This window comes from Mustela lutreola, chromosome X (genome assembly GCF_030435805.1).
Source record: "Mustela lutreola isolate mMusLut2 chromosome X, mMusLut2.pri, whole genome shotgun sequence".
Classification (NCBI taxonomy): Eukaryota; Metazoa; Chordata; class Mammalia; order Carnivora; family Mustelidae; genus Mustela; species Mustela lutreola.
Genome location: NC_081308.1, coordinates 38,894,311 through 38,915,587, shown reverse-complemented (window position 1 = coordinate 38,915,587; position 21,277 = coordinate 38,894,311). Strand labels below are relative to the sequence as shown.

The 21,277-nt window shown below is 43.3% G+C and overlaps 1 protein-coding gene across 5 annotated transcripts in view; it reads left to right on the top strand.

The window, feature by feature from the left end:
- The window catches only part of EFHC2 (EF-hand domain containing 2), a 194,112-nt gene that overhangs the window by 160,789 nt on the left and 12,046 nt on the right, over positions 1-21,277 (top strand). For 4 of the 5 annotated variants that reach the window (XM_059157393.1, XM_059157390.1, XM_059157389.1 and 1 more), the window contains 3 exons: positions 3,600-3,797; positions 5,999-6,091; positions 18,283-18,388. In XM_059157393.1, coding sequence (XP_059013376.1) covers positions 3,600-3,797; positions 5,999-6,091; positions 18,283-18,388 — 397 coding nt within the window. The remainder of the gene's footprint in view (positions 1-3,599; positions 3,798-5,998; positions 6,092-18,282; positions 18,389-21,277) is intronic. The other variant, XM_059157391.1, reaches the window with a different exon arrangement.

Below are 21,277 nucleotides of genomic sequence, written 5' to 3'. Positions count from 1 at the left end.
TGGCAGCCACTTGAGCTCTGCAGGACAAGTCTTCCACTTCCTGGTTGCGATCCCCAGTCCTGGGACCCTGCCTCATGTGGGGACAGCAAGCACAACTACCACACCAACATCCACTCCAGGGCCCCTGGCGTCCTGTGTGACCAAGGGCCATTTTAAGTCTGGGGCAGCTTGTTTGAAACCTTCACATTAAAGACATTGGAAGCAGGGGGATACTGAGCTGTTTAAAACCCAAGCCTGCAGAGATCCAGCAGATAGAAACTTGAGCTGCAGTGAGGCCAGGACAATTTAAGCTTATCCACTGAAAAGGGAAAATAAACTTTTATGACCTTGGGATGCTAGAATAAGTTTAGTGAAAGGTAGGTGGGAAGTTTCTAATTAATGCTACACACGTTCTTGTCCCTTGTCCTTGCAAGTGTACCACTTGTCCTTCTTCACACTGGTTCTACCCTCAAAAGAAAAAATCTCTCAAAGGGTTTTTTTTTTTTTAATGATGACCATGAAAATAATATTTCTTTATTATAGAAGTTCAGAAAGAACAGAAACTCTCATACATACACGTGTGTCTATGTAAAGAAATCTCAGAGATCAGGGATAATATAGATATTTGGCATGTATCCTTTGTCTTTTTTTTTAAGTTTGTATTTAAATTCCAGTTAGTTGGGTACCTGGGTGGCTCAGTGGGTTAAGCATCTGCCTTTGGCTCAGATTGTGATCCCAGGGTCCTGGGATCGAGTCCCACATTGGGCTCCCTGCTTAATGGGGGGTTTCCCTCTCCCTCTGCCCCTCTCGTCTGCTCTCCCTCTCTCGCTTGCTCTTGCTCTCAAATAAATAAATAAAATCTTTTAAAAAAATTCCGGTTAACATACAGTGTCATATTAGTTTCAGGTGGACAATAGCAATCCAGTCCTTCCTTACATCACCTGGTGCTTATCACAAGTGCCCTCCTTAATTCCCCTCCCCTGTTTCACCTATGAATATAGGGGTACTAGCACCTTCAGTTTCAGTGGGAATCCTGAAACTGAATTTATCAATATAGCATGGGCACCTCTCATGCCAGTAAATACCAATCAATAACATACTTTTCATGGTTGCATAGCGTTCCATTTTATGCACGTTTCATGACTGATTACTCCATGACCAGTGTTCTAAATGAGCCTGGGGCTTTCATTGAAGTGGTTCCTCTGTGGTTGCTTAGTCCTTTCTCATGGCTGGTGACTCAGGGTTTCTGAAATTATTTTCTGTTACCTGATTATGCTGATCAATGATAGCTCTCAAAGCAGAGGTCATAGGCAATGAAAGGACTAGAGGTCTGTAAACAATCAGCTCAAAACCCACAACCTTTAGGCAACTTGCCCTGACGGAGCTTCACTCCATCCACTCATTCTGTCTTCTGTGTTCCGACAGAAGAGGGGCAGGAGAGTATGCGAGGGCTTGGAGCCAGACTGCAGGGGTTCTCTTTCTGGCTTTCAGGAGGTTGGGCATACTCAGTGTTTCTGTGTTCTCATCTATAAAACGGGAATGATAATAATAGTCCCTATCCGGGCACCTGGGTGGCTCAGTTGGTTGAGCGTCTGCTTTTAGCTCTGGTCCTGATCCCAGGATCCTGGGATTAAGCCATGCATCAGGCTCCCTGCTTAGCCGAAAGCCTACTTCTCCCACAGCTGTTGACCCTGCTTGCACACTCGTACTCTCTCCCTCTATCAAATAAATAAAATCTTAAAAAAAAAATAGTCCTTATCCTGCAGGCCAGATGAGATGATCTGTGCCAGAAGTCCCTGGCAGCACAACAACTGGCACCCAGTTAGTACTCCCTGAAAGGCTAGGGTTATTATTATTACTCAATTCATTCAAGCGGGGCTCCTGGTTTGTGGCATTGGGAGCTCATCTGTGTGTGCCGGGGATGCCTATAATAGGTTAGAGACTCTGAAAAGCTCAGAAACCCAAGTGACTATACAGCGTTTCCTACACAGTGAGCCCCCAGCTAATATTGCTGTTTGATGGTCTGATCCAAACCGACCTGATGTAATTGTGGGATCCTCTTGTTTGAATTTGGTTGGTCTTGATTTCCCATTTAAAAAAATAAATAAACAAAAAGATAACAAAACAAAAAACCCCCAGAAACCCTAAGAAGCGGATATAGGTGAAATGCAATTTCTTTAGATATGTCAACATCATAGCCGTGGGCTTTCCTACATGCTAAGGAAATTCTTGACTAGGAGAGCTCAGAGATCTTCGATGATAGTGATAATGACAAGAAATACATAAAAGCACTAAAAGCCATTATTCCAAAAGACAAGTCTATAGCCAAAGAGCAAATAAAATCTTGTCTTCAGGGGCACCTGGGTGGCCCAGTGGGTTGAGCCTCTGCCTTCAGCTCGGGGCATGATCTCAGGGTCCTGGGATCAAGCCCCGCATCTGGCTCTCTGCTCAGCAGGGAGCCTGCTTCCCTCTCTCCCTCTGCCTGCCTCTCTGCCTACTTGTGATCTTTCTCTCTGTCAAATGAATAAATAAAATCTTTTTAAAAAAAAAATCTTGTCTTCGGTCACTTAGCTGGGATTCTTGGGAACTGAATCACTCTCAGTAAGTAGAGTTTCTCGATGGTGGAAGCTTATTCAGGTAACCTCTAGAACAGTTGCTATTTTAACTATTTTGATGTCCTTCTTTCTTACTCGTGCTGCATGGTTTATCGCTTTGATATAGAGACTGTATTGAAAACAGTCCCACGAATTTGTTAGGTTTTGAGTCCTCGTTGTTAATGTGTCATTGCTGTTATAATTACTATTATTATTATTGCTCTGCCACATAATTTTAATACCATTTGCCTTCAAAAGACTCAGACAATGATTCCTCTACACAACTCTTCACTTTTTAGTCTCTTCTCTCACTTTTTCCTCACTGGCAGGGTGTGTCAGTCTTAGTTTTTAACTGCAGAAATGTTTCTGATTGCATTCTCGAACTTGAAAAGACTTTCCAAACGTGCTGATTTATAAATTTTATACCATGGGAAGCCAGAAACCCCAAGTCTGTTACTATTCTGTGTAAAGTAAGATTAATAGGCATCGAATGAAATCATGTATCTGGTGACAGGTTTTTTTGACCATTCAAGGACTTTGAAAGACTTACTGTCTGGTTACAGGCTCTTCTCTACTAGAAGTTTGACTCTGGGCAAGATGTAATTTTATTTAGAAACTATAGTGCTTATGGTTTTCCCTTGTAGCCCTGGTATATTCCTACTACTCCTAAATGAAGTAGCAATTAAATTAAAGGAAAATAGTCACCTGTCCTCTATGCAGTTGATAAAAGTTTTACAAAATGGAATTTGGATTTTTTTCTTAAAAGATTTTATTTATGCATTTGAGGGAGAGATAGAGAGAGGGCATAAGCAGGAGGAAAGGCAGAGGGAGAAGAAGCAGACTTCATGCTGAGCCGGGAACCCGACGTGGGGCTCAGTCCCAGGACCTGAAGCAATGACCTGAGCTGAAGACAGACACTTAACCAATGAGCCACCCAAGTGCTCTGGAATTTAGATATTTTTCACAGAAAGAGAATGAAGTGTTCTTAGATGTAATTTCATGAGCATTTTCTCATTTTCTTTACAGAGACATAATAATGAGTCTGACTGTTGGGAAACTCACAGACCATGAAGTTATAACCCTTGCCCGTCACTACCAGGTGCCCGAGGACACGAAGCCTGATGTGAATGTCCTAATTGCACGGGCCCATGAACAGCTCAAGAAAAACGCTTTTGAGAATTTTGAAAGACTCAATGCTATTTGTGTCTACCAAGACCGAGAAAAGTAAGCTTTCATTTTATCAATTTCAGTAAATCATGTAAGGTTCTGCAGACCTGAGTAATGAAGGAATTTATATTTTATCCAGTAGGGCAAAAAGAACACTGGGATGTCCCACTACACTCCACTATAGACCAAATGTACTTTATTTTTTTTAAACAAACTTTATTTTTATCGCAAAGAATATTAAAAAGTTGTACACTCAAGGTTGATATTTAATAACGTCAGTATTGTTACTGCTTCAACAATGAAGCAAAGGGCTTACGTGGACCTGGCTTTTTTTCTTAAGAGAAAAACTGTGGTGATGAATTCAGTGAGTACTGGCACAGTTTGGTGTCCCTGTGTTGATTGATGATAAGCACCAGCAGTTTTACCCATCGGTGTTTTTGCACCATTAGTACAAACGTCCACCCAGTGGAAAATGTCTAAGTATTATTACAAAACTAGTCTTTTTTATTTTTTTTGCTTAAATGTCAACTTTATTCACATTGGTATCAATAAAACGTGGTTATCACAAAAATCCCAGCAACATTCTTACAGAAATTGGCAAAATGATTAAAAATTTTCTTTTTTTTTAGTCTGGGTTGTATACAACACTTTTTTTTTTTCCCAAATGTACTTTAAATCATTTTGGGAAAGTATTTGGGTACTGATATTTCATCATGATGGTGAGTTTTGTTTGTTGATAGAATAGGGAAGGCCCTTGTATCTTCAAAAAGATAAGATGGCCCTTTCCATTTCCTTTTAATTGGTTTTTAAAGGCTTTCAACTGAAACATAGTAAATCCAGATGTTAGAAGGTTTAATCCTGAAATATCTTTTCTTACATTAGTTTGTGATCACCGGGATTTATAAATGTGTCTTTTCTAATACAGAGAACAGGGAATTTACAAGTAAACTTTATTTAGAAATTCTTTGAAATTATTTCTTCTTGATAATACGGAAGCTCAGCATAATCAATTTCTAGTACATTTGCCATGTTTCTATTACTCTTTACTAAATCATTTTTATAAACTGGAGCCCCATTTTAATAAGTTTTGGTGTTCATCTTACCCACAGACCTGATACTCTGGGGCGGCGGGGGGGTGGATATTCACCAGGAGTTAGAAAACCTTACTCTTAACTCTAGCCTCTAGTTTTCCTACTATGAACCGCTGATGTTTCTTTGCCCCATGACCCCTCCCATCACCCCCAGACCCGAAGTTTGTACCCAAGTGGCCAGCTTGCCTCCCCTAAATATCTTTAAAGACCTGTAGTTTATCTTAATGTTGAACACAATTTTTTTTGCCTAATCCATAACACATAGTTGTTGAGTTTTTGTAAAGGTGGTATTTTTCCTTGAATCTTTTAAAACTTTCTGGAGCCTCCCTAGGCTATATTGCCTGAGCTTTGCATGACCTTCCACTCTGGTGGTACCGCTTGCCCAGCGTGAGAAGTGTGACCCCCCTTCACTAAAAGAACACCTCCTGGGAATGATGGGGCTTCTTGATCAGACAGCTCTGAAGTTCTTCCAGATCTGACAGGCTTCAGTTCTAGACACAAACATTCTCCCATCATTTTGTAAACTCAGTGTGCATAAAGCAGCTCGCTTTCTTTCTTATTGGTTCTGATTTTGCCTGGTGCCTGGGAACACTGGCTGAATGAGAACATTGGACAAGCATTTCTGTGCCCCTGGCAGGCTGGGGAAAATGACTGTTGAGCTGCTCTGGAGAAACCATCTAACAAAACTGAGGTGAATGTTAAGGCCCCAGCTGGGGCCTCAAGGTTACAAGGTTTGGGTCCAAGGAAAAGACTAGAAAAATACCCTCAAGTCATACAATACTTGCGTTGGAGGCTCTAGATGCCTGTCAAATTAAGAGATGTTTTCAAATATCAGAACCAGTTTTGACTAGTGGTCAAGAAGGCAGATCGATTACTTAGAGCAACACTCGTGGCTGCACCCTTAAAGTGCCGTACTATCACCAACCAAGAGTCTGAATCTTGATGGAAAGGCCTTTGGAAGGACAGAATCTGGTCACTTCTGAAATGGAAAAAGTCAGTGAAAATCAATATGACTCTTTTTCCTTACTGTGAGTTCCAGTACCAATTTTCGTACTCATTTTCATGTGCAGACTTTAAGGACACATCTGTATTTTCTTTCCTATAGCATGTAATTGTGACTCAAGAGACACAAAATATAAAAGACCTGTTTACTTTGTTTTAATGCAGAAAAAAAGTATTACCCAGCAAATACATCAGAAGGCTGTGCAAGTCCTCCAGGTTACCTTTGACCGATGATCTTCTGGCATCCATACTGTCTCAGTAAGCAAGAGCTCCGACCCTCAGGGGGTTTGTCCTGCATATTTTTGTTTGGGGGAACTATTCCTGGTTGTACATTGACCTTTAAATATCCTTGATTTACCCTTGACTGCTTTGATTATATTATTGATAACACATCTCCATTTAAGTGTTACAAAAGGAAAAGCTGGGCATGATTTTGAATGTTAGCCTACTATGAATTGCTATTTTATCTTTTTAATGTTAAGATATGCGCACACACACACATATATGTATACACAGGTTCCTGGGACAAAATGAAGATGTCTAACTTCATTGGTTATGAGGGTATTAGATCTAAAATTCAGGGCCAGTTTTTCAAAGCGGTAGTTCCTGCTGGCTAAAGACATGCAGGAAGAGGGCCTAGTGTTATGATTCAGGGCTCTGTCCTACTAGAACACCAGATGTAAAGTGTGAACGTTATGATGTTGCAAAAGGAAAGCACAGTGAACTGCTTTCTAAAGCACTGGGCCCTCCTGTTGAACGTTTACTTTCGACTTCAGGCACCACCCTCATAGTTATGCAGACTCTGGTCATCATTTTTCATTTCTATGACATTATCCCCAGCCCCGCCTCTGACTCACTTATCTTGGTAAGTTTGACATTTTGGACTGTGTTCTAGACATTGTTGTCATTGACAGAAGACCTCATCTCAATTGCTTTGTGAGAACTACTTTATGAGTTACAACTTATATTCTCTTGCCTCACCTGAGGAGGCTGAGGTTTAGAGAGATGAGGTGTTTTGCCCAAAGTCGCCCAGTCTTCTAAGAGCTGTGACTTAATCCCTGAACCTTTTAAATACTCATCCCCTGCTTCTAACCATTTTGAATTACTGTTTGCAAATAGCCAATGGGTAGGAATGTCTTGACAATTCTACCTCCTTCCTATTCCTTGTCATTCCCACTGTCTTCCCACTTTCTTCTCCATTCCCACTATCTTCACTCTGGTTCAGACCCACAGTTCTTCTTGACTATTCAGGGCCTCCATGTTGGTCTTTCTTCCACCGGTCTCTAATTATTTAAATCCATCTTTACATACAGCAGGTTAATACTGTCTAAGAACAAAAATGTCATAGTGCTGCTCTTCTACTCACAAACTTTCTGTAAATCTCTTTGCTCCTTAAAGGAAGACTGAAATCATCAGTTCTGAACTCCTTCACCCCCTTCTCCATTGGGAGGCTGAGGGTTGTCAGTTGGAGCAATTGTTCTTAAGCAGGAGCTGGAGTGGGGTGTCCTCATCTGAGACAAAAGGAACAGATAAAACTAAATCCTATGCAGGAGCACTAGGGTCAGAAGCATCAGAAGCAGACTCAGGAGGGCCAATCCAATTGGAAGTATGCACTGAATTGACCCGGAGTTATTTTCTGGACTGTCAGCTCAATTTGGTTTTATCTGCTGGCATCAGTGTGACAGATAATTAGGTCATCTTGGTGTAAAGGACTTCAGATGAAATAGGCAGGCCTAGGAGTCTCGTTTCTTCAGTTATCACATTCCCAAAGCCACATGAGCTGTTTATTTATTTAACAAGTGTGAGCAGGGAGAGAAGCAAAGGGAGGGAGAGAGAGAATCTTAAGCAGGCTCCATGCCCAGTGCAGAGCCTGATGCACGGCTCGATCTCACAACCCTGAGATCATGTCCTGAGTTGAAATCAAGTCGGATGCTTAATGGACTGAGTCATCCAGGTGGTCCTCCACATGAGCTATTTAACATTTTTTTAAATAATTCATTTATTTGAGAGCAAGAGTGAGAGAATGCGCACAAGCAAGAGGGGCAGAGGGAGAGGAAAAGAAAATCTCAAGGGGGCTCCCTGCTGAACAGAGCCCAGTGCAGGCTTGATCCCATGACCCTGAGACCATGACCTGAGCTGAAACCAAGAGTCAGACATTTAATCGACTGTGCCATCCAGGCACCCCTTGTGCAAGATTTTTGACCTGCCCAACCCTCAGATTCCTTACCTCTGAAATGATATAATACCTCCTTCCTGGAAGTTCTGAGGGTGACTTAAGATAACGTCTATAAAGTACCCAGTGCAGCACCTGGTACTAGGTGATGATTGGGGCCTAGGAGAGAAATTGAAGTCAGGGACCACAGACCACACACCCTGACTTAGAAATGACCTGGAAGAAACTTGTGTCCTTCTACACAGAGGAAGCCTTGTTTTCAAACATTTGGATCTGAAGGCGTTTCGCACATTAAGCTGTCTCCAGTCAGGAAGCTGTGGATATTTATTAGATTATCTCTTATGGCCCCAGGGATGTGTTGTCCTGGAAAGTCCAGTGATGTGGGAGCCTGGCCTCTGGAGGACCTAGATGTTTCCTCTCTAACACCGAGGCCACCAAGTCCTCATCCTCTCCTTTTCTCAGCAGACTGTTACGTCTTCGCCTTTTCGATTTGACATGAAAGGCAGAAAGGCTGTTCCACGATTCGCTTCGGAGACATCCCAGGCTCAGCGCGCGTCCGCCTCCAAGCCCCATGTAGCTTTGTGGAGGTCATCCCCCTGAGTTGCTATGCAGGCTCTGTTCAGTCTAACTCTGCCTCTAATTGTGCAGTGACCCTGCTCCTCACTGAGGGGAAGCTTCAGACTAGTCAGATTAGAAAATGTCTCATTCCCAGTCCCTTCTCCCTCCAATATGCCCCGCCACGATTTGGGTCACATGCTTGGTGTTTTGCATCATCTCCGCAGATTCCTTTCAAAGACGGCCCTAATTCCTCATGGACCCATCAGCCTGCAGCTCACATTTATATTCTGCATTCTTATTGTTCCCCACAGACTCCGCAGGGCTTTCCAGAGCCTTGACCAGACTCTCCTTCTGCACAGCCCTCCTGTGGCACGCTGAGCCAGAGCCCCTCTGACGTCTGCCATCTCCTGTGGGAGGCAGGCCTGGAGTTTATTGTTTTGGTTCAGTGCACGCTCTGCCCAGGGGCAGTGTTACCTGCCACGGGATGCAGCTGGGCAGCTGTTGAGCAGCTGGATAGCCCTGCTGTGTGAACAGAAATCAGGGGATGGAAAACTGTGGCCAAAGAGTTGGCCGATTTCTTCCACACAGTGATTGTCATGTATGTATTTTGCCTAGCGCTGCGTCTCGCTAGGAAGAGTTCCCTCTACTGCCTTTCCATTTTTCTTGGGATTCCACTAGGTTTTTTCCTTACTAGCACAACTCAAGCTAAGAGCAGGACTTCAAAATCTTTACACCTCTGGCTACCTCAGCCCCCCACCAGTTTGTGCTGTGGGAGCTGGTCTGAACTCTCTGTACTTACCAGTCAGATTCCTTTCACTGCTGCACAGGGCATCCGACTTAAATGTTCTAAGTGGTAGTAGTAATGGGGGACTGACACTCCATATTGACATAGTGCCAAGGGCCCTAGGATATTTTGTAAACCCTTGGAAGGGAATGTTCTAGTTGAGGCTAGACACGATTCCCCAGTTTGTAAGTGCCGACCCTGAGGTATAAAGAGGCTCTGTCACTGAGGGACCTTGCAGAGGACTAAGATGAGTCTCTAACAGGATGAGAACTCCCTACATTGTCCCTGTCTGAGCTCCTGGGAATCAGGGCTGTGTCTCATTCACCTTTGTAGTCCCAGACACTTGTCCTGTGCTAGTGCACTGGGGAGTGAGGGTCAGGGAGGGGAGAAAAACACAGGCTTGATATGCACCAGACCAGCCTCTGAGCTCTGCAGCTCTACTGCCTCCCACCCATGTGATCCTTGTAAATGGACTCAACACCTCTGAGCCCTCATTTTGGACTATTAATGTTTCCTAAGTATTAATAAGCAAGAAATCCTGGTTCTCAAACCATTAGGAAGTGGAGAGTATTCTGAGGTCATTCCATTCTGTGTTCTGTGTGGGACTGGGGAGTAAAGAGGTAGCCTCCTTTCCTAACTGGCCTTGTGAATCGGCACTTGGAACAACTGGAAATTCAAGTGCAGCTCTTTCCCCAGCAGCTCTGCCCCAAGCTGGCCTTTCACAGCTGGCTCTGGGCTCCATGGAATGCCTTCGAACTGACCTCCCGAGAGAGTGGGTGCCGCATCCAGAAATATCAGTTAAAATGGAAAAAGTTAACGGGGCTAATGGGGCTCTCAGATCATCTCGTTATACTCTCCCCAGCCTCAGCCCCTGCACCCCCGTCCCCCCCAGAGGCATGGTTTGGACTCTGGTGATTTCACCCAACAGTACCTGGCAGTGGGGCCGAGGGACAAGGGTCAGGCAGTGTGGCTGCCACTGTGGCAGTGTTTGGTGCCCCGGGAAGTCCACAGAGAGAAGCCCCACCTCCCAGATGCATCCTACGTTTTCCAATATAAGGTGATACATGGTTTTTAAGAAATTTTTTAAAAAATTCCAAATCCACATGGATCAACAGAGTGTCAACCTTGAGCACACTCCATACTTGGCTGCTGTGACATGCCTCGCCGAGAAGGTGTGTGTTGGAATGAGAACAGGAATTTAGAGGCCCGGCTGTCCGGACATGACTGGAGCTCCTCACTGATAACTTGAGCCATGCCACCTGGCCAGCTCTGGGTTTGTATGACCAACTGATGCAGTGGCCTGGAGCTTGACTTTTTTTCTGAACTGTCCATTCTTTAAGAATCTCACCAGGTGCTCTCCTGGGGATAAAAATATATGTTTATAAAAAATAAAAAATTAAAAAAAAAAAAAAAGAATCTCACCAGGTGTTCCAGCGTGTGCCCCTGGGTTTGCTGGGTAATGCATGGAAACCAAACACAACGGCATGAGTCAGAAGTGTGTCTTTGCCGGGACGCCTGGGTGGCTCAGTCAGTTGAGCATCTGACTCGTGATTTTGGCTCAGGTCCTGATCTCAGGATTGGGAGATGGAGACCCAGGTCAGGCTTCGTGCTGGGCGTGGAGCCTGCTTAAAATTCTCTCTCCCTCCCCCTCTGCTCCTGGCCCCTCCGGCCTCTCTCAAAAACAAACAAACAAACAAATGTGTCTCTCCTGCCTGCCCTCCCTTCTAGTCCCGGTCATGCATCCCAGCCCATTCCCCTATGTTACAAGATGGCCTTCGCAGCAGAGGGGGAAGCCACGTTACTCTTCAGCCACATACAGCTGCCACCACATGGTTTATACCTCCACAGATGCTGGAAATAAAGCAGAGCAGCTTTATTCCCTGTGGCAAGGAGTTAAATGGCTTCTGTAGTTTGGGGCCATTCATCATTTTTGGGAGGGGGAGCACAAGCACCCGTGTTTCTAGCAAGGCATTGAGAAGCGTGCTTGGGGGTCATGATTCTCGAAGGAGGAACCAGAGAAATTCCCTTCCCTCCCTCTTTCTCCACAAACACGTCCCTTAGTTTGTGTCGGGAAGGAAATGGTGGCTTGCCCCAGTATCAAAGGGAAAGAAGAATTTATGGAGGTTTTAGGAAAACACTTTAGCACTGTGAGCTGGGACTTTAAAGTAAGGAGGCTGACTTTTTAACAAGCAGAGAAACACTTTAAAGCCAGAATTAGTGCTGCCCTTTAGGGCAGTCGCCCTGGAAGACTGTGCACTGATTTCAACAATGTCGCCATAGACAGTTCTTCTTTGGAATTGCTTTCATGGCCTTTTCAAGAGAATGACTTCCAGAGTGGCAAATCTTCATCCTTTGACCATGGATCAGAGTCTTAGCAAGAGCCAAATGTCATTTGGAGAGGAGCAAAGTAGGAGATTCAGGGGGAGAACCAGGAGGCTAATATTTTTGATCAGGAGCACAGCATGACCCCGAAGCAAGGAGATATATTTTCTATACGATTCAGAGGCCTTTCCAAAATATTTTGAAAGGTTGGGTAGGATTTGGCTAACGATGACCTGTAGCCATGAGGCAGGTAGGACGCCATGACAGGTGGCTGTGGGAGATGGTATCCAGTGGTACATGTAAACACTGACCTACCCATTCCTAGGCCCCTACAGCCAAGCCCTCTGCCTCTCTGAACTGCCACCCCCAGGTTCCTCTGCCTCCAGCTTGGACTGTTTTTAGAACTAGAACTCTCCTTTGTATCCTCTCTCTCTCTCTCTCTCTCTCTCTACCTCATCAAACAATACCATATAGTAGATTTCGTGTATGTTATATAGCAGAGGAGGGCGTGACAAACCTCACCCCATCAGCAGTCTGGGGGAGGAAGCGGTGTACAGAACTTTGGAGCAGGGAGGAAGACTGCAGACTAATTCTTCACCAGCAAGCCCCAACTAGTGGCACGTCTTCCTTTCCAAGTCTGACTTGTACAACTGTACCACCTTGAAAAGCACGTCTCAAGGTCTCTCATCTGCTTTTTCTGCTTTGTAAATTTGTATTGATAGCCAACTGATACACACTCATAGTTAAAAAAAAAAAAAAAAAAGAAAAAGAAACAAAACTCAATTCTGAAAAGTTTATTCCAGCAAGAGTAGTTTCCAGCCATATCCTTCCCCACCTCCCAGACCCGTTCACAAGAAGCAGCCTCTCTCATCCCTTGTAGCTATCTCTATAGACATTTAAATAGCAGGCATGTACTACTATTCCTGTTTCTCATTTTTGGATTCTAATACTAACTTCCTGTTACTGTGCTTGAGAATTTAACATACTATTCGTTCCCATTATTGTTCCTTCTAGATGCCCTTAGGATCTTCTCTTTGTTCCTGGTGTTCTGGAATTTTGCCAATGTTGTCTTGTGTGTCTGGGCTTGTGGGCACTTAACACTTTACAGACCCTTCTGGTCTGGAGACTCTGTCCTGTGGTTCTAGGAAACTTTCTGTTGATTTGTAGTAATTTTCTCCCCTCCATTTGCATTTTCCTCTCAGTGAGGACTCCTGTCATTAAGATTTTAGATATCCCAGATTTGGATCTCTTTTAGACTCCCCAATTTTCTATTTGCCATTATGATAGACTTACTAAGGGATTTCCTCAACATGATATTCTACCTCTTCTACTGGGTCTATTTACTACTGTCAGATTTGTTTTATTCCAAGAACACATGTTAATTTGAATGATCCTTTTTGGTAGTCTTCTGTTCTTTTTTCATGGATATACTTTATCACTCTTATCTCACCTCTTTCCTTCTGCAACCTGAATTGTATTTGTTTTTCTGATTCCTTTTTTTTTTTTTTCTGTTGCCGTTTTGGCTTCTGTCTTTAATGTTGGAAGCTTTTGCAGGGTGGATCTTATGGATTCATGGGTTTCACTGCACAAGTCCAGCTCGTAGCCCTTATTTTCATGCAGTATCCCCAGAAGCTGGAATCTGGAGATTTTTCTAGGCCCATTCGGAGGATCAAGAGAAGAATTCTATCTTCTCCTGCTGGAATAGGAGGGAGGGTGGAATGAGGGAAAGCAGATTCATTGAAGTGTGGCTGTTGGTGTTCTTGAAATGGGAAAGGGGAAGAAAAGTGGCTGAGAGGCTCAAGTTCAATGTGTAATGCTCTCCTCTGCCCTCCATTATGCTTCAGCCCCACCCCTGACTAAAGCTCTTTTAGTTGAATTTCTGTAGAAGAGGACAGTATAGAGAAAGGTACTCGGGGCTCCAGCTGCCATTGCTTTATTCAGGCTTTGAAAAACAGCCCTTGTTTTCAGTCCCACACCATGACCCTGCCTCTGTTGGAACCTGCAATCTGCATTCTCCGCATCTCGGGATCTTTGTGGGCTACACTGGCTAATCTCTAAGTGGCCCCTGCCTCTGGACATTTAGAGTTTAGCTTCCCTTCCTCAGTTCTGCCAAGTCACTTATAAGCCCTGTGTTGGCTTTCCATTGTGCAAGAGATTCTGAAGATTCTTGTCCAATGTTGTCTTTTTTCCAGCTACCATTGTCATTGTAGGCTATTACTTATATTTATTCCTTCATTATCGTCTTGGTGAGATTTTGGTGGGAAAGGGAGATAAATATATTTGTGATCAATCCATCATGAATAACTGCAACTCTGTCCACTTCCCAAGAGTGAAGAATTCTTCCAAGAAGCATTGGCTACTTTTATCCCTTTTAATTGAAAGATTCTTTGTTCTTTTCTCCTTTGCTCCTTTTGCTGGGATTTCCATATCCACTGAGATCCTCTAAGACAAAACTGAAAAGAAAAACTTGGTGAATTACACCACATCAGCTCAACTCTTCCTTGAAGCCTCACTCTGGGCCTTTGGAAAGATCAAATCTTTCAAATATTTTTCCTCAGAAAAAAATTTTTTTCTTAAGATTTTATTTGAGAGAGAGAAAGAGGGTGAGAGAGTTAAAGAACAAGCCAGAGGGAGAGTGGGGAGAGAATCTGAAGCAGACTCTCACTGAGCACAGAGCCTGACAAGGGGCTTGATCCTTCAACCACAAGATCATTACCTGAACCGGAACCAAGAGTGAGCCACTTAACTGACTGAGCCATCCAGGTGCCCCTTTCCTCAGAGAAATTTTATACTTCATTTCTAAGCTGTGTACTCTTCCGTTTACAGCATTTGATCCTTCCCGAATATCATTTGAGTCAGGAATATCCTTTCCAAATAGTCTTCAAATGGGTAAATGTTTTGATGTGTTTGAGTCTAACATATCACGAGTTGGGCAGGGGAGAAGGCCGGGGGCCCAGGGGTAACAGGTAGGCATCTTATAAACCTAATTGGTAACAAGGTATGATAATAGGAGTTCCAGTGGTGATTCCAGAAATTTTTCTGTAAGTTTCACTTGCCATCGTCCAGGGAAAATGCTGATTTAGGCAGGGGGACTCTGTTAGGCAAGAGGAACTTCAGGAAGGCCTTTCTGAAAAAGCAACGTTTGAGTGGAGACTTTCCAGGCAAAAGGACTAGGGGGTGCAAATGCCTCGCACTTCTGGGAGCAATCTTGGCATGCTCAGAGAACAGCAAGAAGGCTAGTACACCTGGAATGTTGCAAACGGAGAGTTTTCAGATGAGTCTGGAGGAGTCAGTAGTGACCAGGTTCCTTAGGGTTTTTTCAATCCTGATAAGGAGTTCAGCTTATGTTCTTGTGGATTGGGAAGCCACTGGAGAGTTCCAAGCAAGGAAGTTATTGATCTGGTCTGTGTTTAGAAAGCTCATTTGGAAAAAAAAAAAAAAAAAGAAAAAGAAAGCTCATTTGGTTGAGGTTGGGTCTGTAGCAAAGTTCAGAGTAGAAGCAGTAAGACCAAACTACAAAGCTATCGTTGTAACCTGGGTGAGAGTTGATGGTGGCTTGAAATTAGTGAGTAGTAGAGGAGGTGGAGAAAAAGAGATTGGTGATCTGCTATGGTGGTAGAACCTACAGGACCGGAGAGTGCATTGGATACAGGGGCTGAGTCTAATGTGACCCTACGTCTGTTTGGTAGTCTTTTGACTGGCTCCCAAATTACTGGGATATTATACTTCTGAATTCAGAATTGAATTCTGAAACCTCTAGAATTAAATAAGTGTCTCCTATAATTGTTGTAATGGGAATTTACTGACAATTACATTCGGTACTATAGGAACAGATAGAGAAACTTAGTTCATTGGTGATCTCATCCAGTCTCCTGGTCTGGTGGCTTTCAATACCATCTATGTGTGAGTGGCTCCCACATTTCTATCTTCAACTCCAACCCCTTTCAGACTCCTATGTCCAGCTGCCCCCTTCCCATCAAAATGTAACATCGAAACAAAACTCTTCATTTTGTTTACCCCTAACCTGTAGCCCCTACAGTCCTTCCTATCTCAGTTAGGACAGCTATATTTTTCTAGTTGGTCAAGCAAAACCCTTGGGGTTGTCCCGAGTCCATGCATTCTCTCTGTCTCTCTCTGTCTGTCTCTCTGACTCTGTACAATCCTTCAGGAACCCTACACTCAAAATATATTGAGAAGTGGGGCACCTGGGTGGCTCAGTCAGTTGAGCATCTGACTCTTGGTTTTGGCACAGGTCATGATCTCTAGGTTATGAGATCAAGCCCCACGTTGGGCTCTGCACTTTGCATGGAGTCTGCTTGAGATTCCCTCTCTCCTTCACCCTCTGTCCCAACCCCCTCCCCTGCTTGCTCTCCCTCTAAAACAAACAAATCTTTGAAAATATCTTTCAGAATTGACTACTCCTCAGTGCCCTCCACTGCCCCACTGCCATCTAGGTTGCCATTATGTAGAAGACCGCTAACTGCCCTCGCCACTTCGGCCCTGCTCCTGCATTCTCTTCTCAATGTATCCATGAGCGTGATCTTTAGAAGATACAGCTGAGATCCCATAACTGCTCTGTGTACAATATGCTCCAGTGGCTCTTAGTTTTCCTTAGTATGAAAGTCAAAGGCCCTACGTGACCTCATTCTCTGACCTCAGCTCCTACTCAGAGTATTAGGGAATACTTGTCTTCAAGACTCCATGCTAGAGGAAAGTTTCTTACAAAACATCTTTAATTGATTGAGTTTTAGTTCTTCTCCCAAAAAACACACAAATAAAAGACATAATGGTCCAGCATTTTGGCTACAAATATTTCCATAAACAGAGAATGTCCTTTCAAGGAGTTCAAATGACAAGCGAGCCAAAATCCAGAGGATAAACAGTGGTAGGGGGCAGCATATTGGAGTTGTGTCCCAGAATCCTCAGCCAAAGAAAATGTACACAAAAGAAGAACCGAATTCTCTTTCTCCTCTTCTGATCACTCTGTTTATTCTACTTTGTTTAGATTGACCAGTCTATGTGACTTCATCTTGTAACACTTAACTTATTACTGCTAATTTGTATTAGTTTATAAATATGAGCTATTATTTTCTTTATTCCTGTGGTGGGGGGGAGGCTTTTGACTGTTTATGAGTATGTTATTTTCCCAAGTTTATTATCACCAGGTTTTCTTTTAAGTAATTATCCCCTGTTCATTCTTGCCACAGTATCTTGTACACCTCACTTGCCAGTTGGAAGGGGACTATTGAGTTGGAGGTCCTGAGCAGGGCAGGAACCCTGGCAGGGAGCTTGGAACAACACCTTCGTCTTGCCCTTCAAAAAATGGTCTGACATGACCAATGTATGTTTAGCTTTCAAAATTGGCAGAGTGTGGTGAAATTAAGACTGGGTGGCATTGAGGTATTATACTAAGAAGAATTTCACTTTGTGTTTAGGTCATTCCAACAATTGTCTTTGAAATGACTGGGTCTTAATGGCCAAAACTCTATTATGGTTAAGGTTAAATTTGTGCCAGTGTTTTCTTTTAAGTGAAACATGGGCTTAATATTTTTTCTCAAATTTAAAACAATTCAGATACAGAGAACTCTAAAGCAAAAAGCAAAAAGTAGTCTCTCTTCCCAGAGATAGCTGTTTTAATACTTCAGTGTATTGTTGCTAGAATTTTTCTATGCCTTTCTTTTTTTTAAAGTGGGCTCCACATCCAGTGTGGAGCCCAACACGGAGCTTGATCTCATGACCCTGAGGTCAAGATCAGAGCTTAGATGAAGAGTCGGATGTTTAACTGACTGAGCCACCCACGTGCCCTTGTGCCTTTTTATATAAATATATACCTCGAGTGAGATCATATTTCTACATACTATTTTGTAACCTCCTTTCTGCTCAACAATATATCCTGAACATTTCCCCCTGGACAGCATACATGGATCTGAATAACAACCCCCCCTTTATTTTCTTTTAGGGGTGGGGAGGGGCAGAGGGGGAGCAAGAAAGAGAAACTTAAGCAGGCTCCACACCCAGGGCAGAGCACAATGCAGGGCTCGATCTCACAGTTCTGAGATCACAATCTGAGCTGAAATCAAGAATCAGACACTTAACCGACTGAGCCACCCAGGCACCCCTAAATAACCCCTTTTAATGGCTTCATCATAATAAATGATAAAGATATCTTTTATTTTTCCTAAAAGTATCTTAGTAGACGCATTGAATCTAGGCTCCCCTTAAAAATTTAAAAAGCATGCAATTTAAGAAACACAAGGTGGTTTTGTTTCACTGACCTACAGTACCAACCATATTAAATTAAGAGGGCCTGCAAATACTCTGAACAAAATGGTCTTAGTTACTGAATAATAAGCTCATTTGTTTCTATGGCAACTGCAACAGAGCTTTACTGAGCACCTACTAAGTGCCAGCATGACTCCAGGTGCTGGGGACACTGGTGAATTAGCTGTGTGGGATCTCTGCTCACAAAGTTCAAAAATCTAGTAAGAAATAAGAAAAATATCAGGTATTAAAACCTAACCTGACATGTTTTCCTGGATAGCATTTAAGCTGACATTTTGGTCCTGAACTCTGTAGATTGAGTCAAATTATATATTATAATTATATTTTCAGATTTGAAGACAGTAAAGAACAAATAGATTATGAGTCACTTTTCTGCACCCTGAACTGGAGAATGAATCCAGTGCCCGAATTGGAAGCACCATCGTACTTGAAAGAGGTAAAATTAACACCGGTTGTAAAAACCAGCTGTGGCTACCTTCATTGCATTTTTAATATCCTTTATCTTAAAAATTATTTTTCAGAATAAAACATTAACACCAGGGCTTTTGGAAAAAGCACTGATGTATTTCTGGGCATTTGTGTTAAAGGCTAATTCACTTTCCATGCTGAGCAAACATCTGCTCTATAAGAACATGACTTTTCTTCTGCAGCTGAATTTTTTTTAACCTCAGTCGCATCCAATTATATGGAAAATAGGATAATAGGTTACAGTTATAAATAGATATAAACACTGTTATCAAGGGATTCTGCTAACATCATCATGAGCCACGAGAACAAATCTCAAATGGTACATATGTCAAGAATCCCCAGAATGTCTGTGGCTGTGCATACAGGTTTGCCTTGGGTGAAACAGTATAGGATGAGGTGGCGGGGCAGGGGGGTGCATTTCACAGTGGAGCCAAATTTAAAATAAAAATTCAGTAGAAAAATGCTTGGTTAGGGAAAACAAAGTTCATGTGATCGGGTGGTGCTCTCAACATTGTGGAATTGTCTGAATTCTCTGAGATCTCTTTGGACCAATTGTCTTTAAGGAGTGGGTGGGTGGATGGCCGTTTGTTTATATTTTAACATGCTCCAGAAATTGATTTTCTTGGGAAAGTCCCTTGATAAAGCAAATGTCATGTGATTACTCCCAGAAAAGAGGCATTTATCCCTCTCGGTCTCCGCTGACCAACTCATTCTGGCCTGAACTGGTCTAGTGCCCCTGGGGAGTTCCCTCAAGCATGCGACTCTTCTGGAGTGGCAGGCGGCCTTAGAACTTCCAGATGGTTGGGAGACAGTGGCGGCCTTTGGAGTCCAACACAACTTGGGTTGAATTCTGCTGTGCCACTTACTTAGTTGAGTGACTTAGGGTCACATAACTCGCTCATTTCTAAGTTTAACTCTCAGACAAATCGTAACTAAGTAGGCACTCTCAGCAGGTTCTGTGCTCCATGCTGGGGGTCCAGAGATGAAGGCCATGATTGCTACCTTTTGGTCGGGGGAGGAGCACCTGATGATGGCGGAATCAATACACTCATGATTAGGAGTGTAGCATGATACAGCCTGAAGAGGATGGAATGGGAAGAGGAGGAAGCTGTTGGGGTTGGAGGGGCAGGGGCAGAGGAGTTGGGAGACCGGAAGTCTCCTCAGGGGAGGCCGTGCTTGAAATTTCAGTGACAAATAAGAAGAGTTAGCAAGGGAGGGAAGTGGCATGGTAGGGAAAAGACATTCCCAACTGAGGTTCTGGGAGGGGGGGACAGCATGGAGCTTGTGCAGAACCAGAAGGAATTGGTGTGGCTGGAATGAACGCACGAAGGGAGGAGTGGAAAAGGCTGAGGCTGGGGAGGCCAGCAAGGGAGAGCTTTGAATATTGTCCTACAAGGGCTGGAGACCATGGACAGATTTCAAGGAAGAGAGCGACGTCATCAGCTTGCTCTAGCTAGATGGTGGGTACTTTGAAGACAGGCTGTGGACACAGGTAGACCCACCACTGAGAGGCTCTTGATGTCCCGTTGTCACCATAACAACTGTAAACACTTACCATGTGCTAAAATATTACCCTAAGGCCTGAAAATCTATCAACTGGTTTAACCCTCATAGCAACCCTACAAGGTAGATGTTCTCAGGGTCCCCATTTTAGAGATGAGGAAGGTAGAGAAATGGCAAGCGTGTGGTAGATTCAAGAATTAAAACTCAGGTCTTTTTCACTGCAAAGAATAAAAAAGAAGAACTCTTCTTTTTTAATGTAATTATTATTGAAGGTACTGGATTTAATTAACTAAAATCTGAGATACCATCACAAAAGCAAATCGGTACAGTCACTTGGTAACCTTATTAATTCTCATCCATGCAAATATTTAATGTTGTATGTACAAAGAAAAATCATAGATGGAGGTTTTATTCTCACTTTCTCACTCAGTGTTATAGTACTCTGTATTGTGTATGATCCAAATATTTGTCCCATTAGGACTTTTCTCCAGTCCCCCTGCCTCCTGCTCTGAGTCCTGGGCAGTTGACCTTTATGGGCTGCGTCAATGGATCCCCCAGTGCCCTGGCCCCCAATTGGGTTGGCCAGTGTGATGTACCAGCAAGAGAGGGGAGGGTGAGAGGAGAGGGAAATCCTTTCTGTCCCTGCCAGTTCCCATGGATTGACTGCCTCCTGCATACAGCTCCCTACAACTCCAGGCTCCAGTAACCACCATCTCTTGCCCCTTCACCCCAGTGGTGACACTGGCTCCCTGTTGCCATAGTTCTCGAGGGACCGGAGGATCCCCTGTTGGTTTTCCTAAATGCTTCCCACAACTTCATAAATAGTCACTTTATTAAATTCCTTTCAACTTACACAATTTGCTCATGTCCTCTGTTTCCTATGGCACCCTGAATGATGCACACACTTCTTGCTAGATGGCGGCTGCCTTTGTTGTACTTTTCCTTAGTTCCTCCTTCCTTCCTTTTCTGTTTTGCCCAATCCACCACCCAAATGTTCATCTGTATGTTGGGAGCTTCATCACTCATTGTACAAAATATGATTGTACCACATGCATGTATTGACAGTGTTTCTCTTAATGCTACATCATAGGCAATCTCTCTAGTTTAATATGTATAAACCTGAGCCATTCTTGAATAGCTAGCTGTAATATGGATATAGAATAATTCATTCATCCATTTTTCTGTTGATAGACATTCAAGTTGATTTTACACTTTGCCTCTGAATGCGTGGTAGCTTATTACTTTAATTTTTATTTTCCTGATGACTGAATTTGAATGAAATTTAATGACCTTTGGGTATAACAACCCACAGTTAGACTTTTTTCATAACAACCCAGCATGCACAGATACAGCA